This window comes from Carettochelys insculpta, chromosome 20, assembly GCF_033958435.1.
Source record: "Carettochelys insculpta isolate YL-2023 chromosome 20, ASM3395843v1, whole genome shotgun sequence".
Taxonomy (NCBI): domain Eukaryota; kingdom Metazoa; phylum Chordata; order Testudines; family Carettochelyidae; genus Carettochelys; species Carettochelys insculpta.
The window spans coordinates 16,995,554-17,001,553 of NC_134156.1; the positions used below are offsets into that span (position 1 = coordinate 16,995,554).

General features: G+C 38.2%; 1 protein-coding gene across 1 annotated transcript in view; it reads left to right on the top strand.

Annotated features, from left to right (window-relative positions):
* Positions 1-4,391, top strand: part of SUZ12 (SUZ12 polycomb repressive complex 2 subunit) — a 91,963-nt gene extending 87,572 nt beyond the window's left edge. The window contains exons 15-16 of the mRNA XM_075014597.1: positions 185-264; positions 1,951-4,391. Of these exons, the coding sequence (XP_074870698.1) occupies positions 185-264; positions 1,951-2,296 (426 nt within the window). The 3' untranslated portion in view covers positions 2,297-4,391. The remainder of the gene's footprint in view (positions 1-184; positions 265-1,950) is intronic.
* The last annotated feature ends 1,609 nt before the right edge of the window (positions 4,392-6,000 follow it).

Below are 6,000 nucleotides of genomic sequence, written 5' to 3' on the forward strand. Positions count from 1 at the left end.
AGTAGTAAAGGAGTTGTACATGACACTTTTGTATTGTGTACTCTATACCACAATCTGCCATGAATTCAGAAATGAAGTTTTCTCTAAAATGTGGTAGATTGAAAAGCAGGAAAGGATGTTCAAATTGAACAGGGGCTGTATTTGCTAACCTTTTGGGTTTCAATGTTTGGTATTTTCACTGCAGCAAATTGAAGAATTTTCTGATGTCAACGAAGGAGAAAAAGAAGTGATGAAATTGTGGAATCTCCATGTTATGAAGCACGGGTATGTTACACTACATTTTTTTTCTGCATCATAATTGATTTAAATACACAATTATATTTATATATGTTAACCTTTTAAATATAGTGGATCCGTCCTCTTTACTCACTATATTCAATCTCGAACAATACTTGTCAGAGGGTATCTAAATCCTGAAACTTATTTGTGATGCTGTTTCTTATTGTCTTTGATCTTGGAGAGATCACAGAGTACTTGCAAACTGCATGAAATGCTGCTTGACTTAAACTCTTGTACTCGAGAAGTGGAGCATATGTCTTCCACAAATCTCCTCCACTTCATTCTATGTTGAGACGTAAAACTTCTAGCTGAATCCAGGAGCTACCCCAGTTATTGTCCTTCAATCTCAGTAGATTTTCTCCATGTCTGAGGTCTTCCTCTTTTGCGTTTTCCTTGCCTGTTCCATGTGGGACCTGGATGGACTATGCCAGATGATGGTTTTCTGAAAGCGTGAGCAGTTTCCCTGCTGCATGGCTCCTTCAGCCCCTGTGCGGGGAGGGCGGTGCCTGGCTCGGGGGGGTAGGGAAGGATTTGGCCAATTCATTCAATTTCTTTTGGACATCACTATTTTATAGTTAAGACCACAGCTTTATTTCATCAGTGATGCCCTACAAATCATGATGTGCACTTACGGTTTTATTCACTATAACATGCAAGTTCCACAGATGACTTCGCTTCTTTACATTTCTTCATACTTATTTATTTATAATAAGGAGGCCATCATATTCTTGAAACTGATCTGACAAATCTACGCCTGGATTTGATTTGTTGGTAATTCACTAAATGGATATAGACCACTTAAACTGCAGTTATTTAAGAGAGATCAGTTTAAAAGAGATGTGCTACAGTGTATTTTCATGTTCTTAGTATTGTAGATCAACATCTAGAAATTTTGAAAGCTTTTGTTTCTAGGAGCTACCAAACTCCAGTGGTAACAGACACTAGTTCTCAGGTCTTTAACAGACCACTGGACCTAACCTTGTTAGTTACAAGATCAAGGGCTCATTCTCGTGTTCTTGGACCAATATTATATATGCCATTATGTGCTAGCAATGCCCCTCCACTATGTACATTGGATGAACTGGGCAAACTCTTCGCCAAAGAATGAATGGACACAGAGCAGACATCAGGAATCTCAAAACACACAAGCCGGGTCAGTGAGCACGTCAATGGAGTGGGCTGTTCTGTTAAAGACCTGAGAATATGCATCTTGCAACAAAGACACTTTTAAAAACAGATTGCATAGGGAGATTTGTGAGTTGGAGTTCATATTCAAATTTGACTCATTAACACTTAGTCTGAACAAAAACAAATACTACCTCGTGCATTACAAGGACTGCTTCCCTTCCTTTGATACTTGTAATGATCTCAGGCAAGACACATAACATCTCCTACCTCTCACTCTCCCACTTCAGTCCTATGTACTTGATTTTTGGTTTTTATTGCAATTTTTTTTGGACCTCTGTACTTATAGATGTCAGTTTGTACTGGAAGTGTTGTTAATCTGATGAAGTGGGTCTGTCCCATGAAAGCTTATCACTGAATAAATCATTTTGTTAATCTTTAAACTCTGGTAATGACATTGCTATTAGTGATGTGAACTTAACCGTAATTGCTTTTGATTTTCAAAATGCTTTACTTTCATACTGACTGTGTGTTTTAATTTGACAGGTTTATTGCTGACAATCAAATGAATCATGCCTGTATGCTGTTTGTTGAAAATTATGGACAGAAAATAATTAAGAAGAACTTATGTCGAAATTTTATGCTTCATCTGGTCAGCATGCATGACTTTAACCTCATTAGCATAATGTCAATAGACAAAGCTGTTTCTAAGCTTCGAGAAATGCAGCAGAAGTTAGAAAAAGGAGAATCAACTACCCCAACAAATGAGGAGTTTTCTGAAGAACCAAGTGGGACAACGAACGGATATAGTGAAACCAGCACAAGAGAGAGAGTTTCAGAAACAGATGGTGTCTCAGGGGTCACAAAACAGAGCAAAAAACAAAAGCTCTGAAGGAAATGGCAAATGCCATTCAATGGACAAACATTGAAGTGACGTTCTAGGGTGCATGAGGTCTATAAAGAATTAAACAGAAAAATTACACAGGTTCCAAACAGGCACTATTGGATGGACATAAATGATTTCAACAAGGATATTGTTACAACAGGTTCTCATTGAGTTAATTATACAACTACTTACATTGATATCGGTTTTTGGTGATGTAATAATATTCTAAGAATTTGAGCATGAAGAGCAATACAAATTTTTTTGTAATTTTAGTAATTAGTATCTTATGAAAGCTACTGAATTTACAGAATTTAAAGTATATATAAAAGTTTTTTATATTGAGGTTTTTGCATCTATACCTGGCTGTTTTTCCTACCATGAAGTTGCAAAACGTTGGGGAAACGGATTGAGATACGATTTTTCTTTTTTGTTTAGAAATTCTCCAGTTGACTTTTTGTGGAAATATGCATCATCATTTAAAGTTCAACCTTGATCCTTGTTTTTTGGAATCATTTATCAATTTCTGATCATCACAGACCACACAGATAATTTTTTACACTAAAATTGTAAAAGTTGGCAAGTTTAACATAGCACTTCTTTGTCTTGTGCCTGTTTGGAAAGATCTTGGCTTTTCACGTTACAGACACAGTGAAGTATCATCTTGGCTTTTTGAGGTTACCAGCAGTTTGGGAAGGTTTTTTTGGATCATTCTGATATATTGATTGCCCAGTGTACCATTTTAAACTTGAACATTTACCTACTTTCTATTTTTATTACACATTTACACAGCTCCACGAGAACTATCTGGTGTCCAACTCTTTTTTTTTTTAAAAGGGTTACATCATAGTGTGCCATGCTGAGGCCCAGAGTCTACACAGTCACTATGTAGTCATTACTCTGGTTAATTCTCCAGTTGGAGTGATGCCTACTGGTTGGCTTGAGCACAGATTACAGGATCAGGCCATAAATTTAACTTGGGCTTTTGAGATACCACTCTTCAGGAAAAATGCACTGTAAAATTGGACCAGAAAATGTGTTGCACTTCTCATGCAAGTATTCTGTGATGTATTGTATTCAATACAGATACTAAGATGCTGACTAAAATATATTTGAGCAGTTTTGCACTGCTGTTAACACATTTTATGCATATGTTTACAGATTTTTTTCCAATGGAAAGTGGTTTCACTACTGGTACAGTATCAGCACCGAAGGGTTTATTCAAGCAAGCACTGTGGTTGAGTGACATCACCTCAATTTTTTTATTATCCTTAAGATATTGCATTTTTCATATTCTTTATTTATAAAGGAACAATGCTGCTGTAAATACAGGTATTTTTAATTTTTTATTTCATTCCATCACCATAAGATGCATTTCCCTATTTTGTTTAAGGGATATATAAGCTTTCTTAATGGTGTCTTCAGAAATTTATAAAATGTAAATACTGATTTTGATGGTCCTTAAGATGTGTTTAACTGTGAGACTATTTAACTAATGGTGTGGATGTGATTTGTCATCCAGTATTAAGTTCTTAGTCACTGATTTTGTGTAAAAATAGGAAAGAGGGAAACTGCAGCTTTCATTACAAACTCTTTGATTTGTCAGCTCTGAGTAACAGCAAACTCTAATTATGCCTCTGGTTAGTACATCAAGCATTTCTCTCTGGCTTTAATTTGCTAAAGCTGTGCACATATGTAAAAAAAATAGATTATTTTAGGGAAATTTAGTTCTAGAATTATTGCTTATGTCATTTCTTAAGCAGTTATGCTCTTAATGCTTAAAAGAAGGCTAGCATTGTTTGCACAAAAAGTTGGTGATCCCCAAAAAAAGTAATGAAATTACTTCTGTCCAGTAAACTTTGTATGTCATGTCAATTTATAATAAAAGCTGAAAAAATCCCTTTGTTTTCTATTTATAATAAAGATGCCTTTTCTATATGTACCCTTAATGAGATTTTGAGGAAATCATGTAAGCTGGTTAAAAAGCATTTGAATGGTACAGTAGATGTAAACAAAGAAACAAAAATTTGGTTGTTTAAATGAACCTTTGTTTTTACATTAAATGTTTATTTGAAATCAGATTTTGTACATAAAGTTCAATAATATAAAATCTGCTACCATGTTTGTCCAGTCATTTTGTGTTCATGCAAAAAGGCCACAAGTACCTAGTCTGAACAACGTAACTTTCTCTTCCCATTTTCAGTTTTGACCACGTTTGGATCATCTACAACAGGGGTGGGCAATAATTTTTGATGGGGGCCATTCCAAGAATTTGATAAGTGGTCAAGGGCTGCACTCTTCCATCATATTAGTGGAGGAGGTAAGAAGTCTGGAATGGAGGTTGGGTGCAGAGGAGATGGGAGCTTGGGATGAGGAGGTGGGGTGAATGCAGGGGGCATGGGAGGTTGAGTGAAGGGAAAAGGTTGTGATCTGGGGCACGCGGCTTGGTTGCGGGAGAGGGGAGTTGCAGGGGTTTGGGTTGTGACCTAGGACAGTAGGGGGTTGTAACCTGGTTCAGGGGTTGGTGTGCAGGGCCTAGGAGAGGATACGAATGTGGAGGAAGGGGAGAGAGAGTTGGGAATGAGAGAGGCTGGAGTGCCAGAGGCAGTCTCTGATCAGGAGGCGCACATCTGGGTGGCTCCCTGCCATTAGGTTCCTCAACCAGGTTCCCTGCTTTCCATGCCCTATCCCCCCCAACAGCAAGCTGCTCAGAGCAGCTGACTGGGGCACTGTGCTGCTCTGAACACTAAATCTGAGGGGGGTGTTGGGAGGGGTACTTCACAAGCTGACTGTTCTTCAAACTCAAGCTCCCATTGTGCTGGAGGGTGGGGACAGCAGGCAAGTTCTCCTCCCTTCTCAAGCTTGCAGCTGCTTTTCTGAGCAGTGTGTGGTTGTGGGGCAGGCAGGAAGCCTGGCTGGGACTCCTGCTGGGCCATGGGCTGAATTCGACAGCTTCACGGGCCAGATATGGGTTGTATTTTGCCAGCCCCAATCTGCAGTCTCCATTGTGGTGTTAAAACTCTCCTGTCTACATTAGAGTTTTACTGTCACGCATCATTGTAGTACTTAAGTGCTTTCCCTGTGAAATCAGCAATGAAATCCCTAATGTACTTCACAGAATCTTTCTTTTGAAGGTTTTTTTTTTTTGTTTTTTTTTTTTTAAAAAAAAGGCTTGTTTACAAATTTTTAGTCATTTTTTTCAGGGTGGGTGTTTGGGGAGAAGGTGTCAGTGTTGTCTGATAAGGTGATGATGGTGATTTGAGACAAACTGACATCTGAGTCAGATACAATTGTTCAGTCATATCTGAAGCATATTGTTGTGTATTGATCTGTGTATTGTTAGTTGCCACGTTCCAGTTCTGACCATATTACATACTGACTTCTGGTCCTTAGTTATGACTTAGCTCTTCCTTTGTCTGAAAACAGTGTTTACATGGAGTGAGCTCTATGAGACTGAAGTATTTTGGTTGCACCTGAACTAAAACGATTGGAATTAGGACTGTAAATGTACCTTAACTCCCCCCAGGAAGCGTGTACATAATAGACTTATTGTTTCTGAAAACCAGTTTGGCTGCCTGTTTTAATGGACAGAATGCTGGAGTTGAACTGTGCTTATTGAAATGGACATAAGGCTCATCAGTCTAATGCAGTGGTTCCCAACCTTTTTGAGACAGGGACCCATTTTGGCAATTCAGGAAGCCTTTGTAACCCAA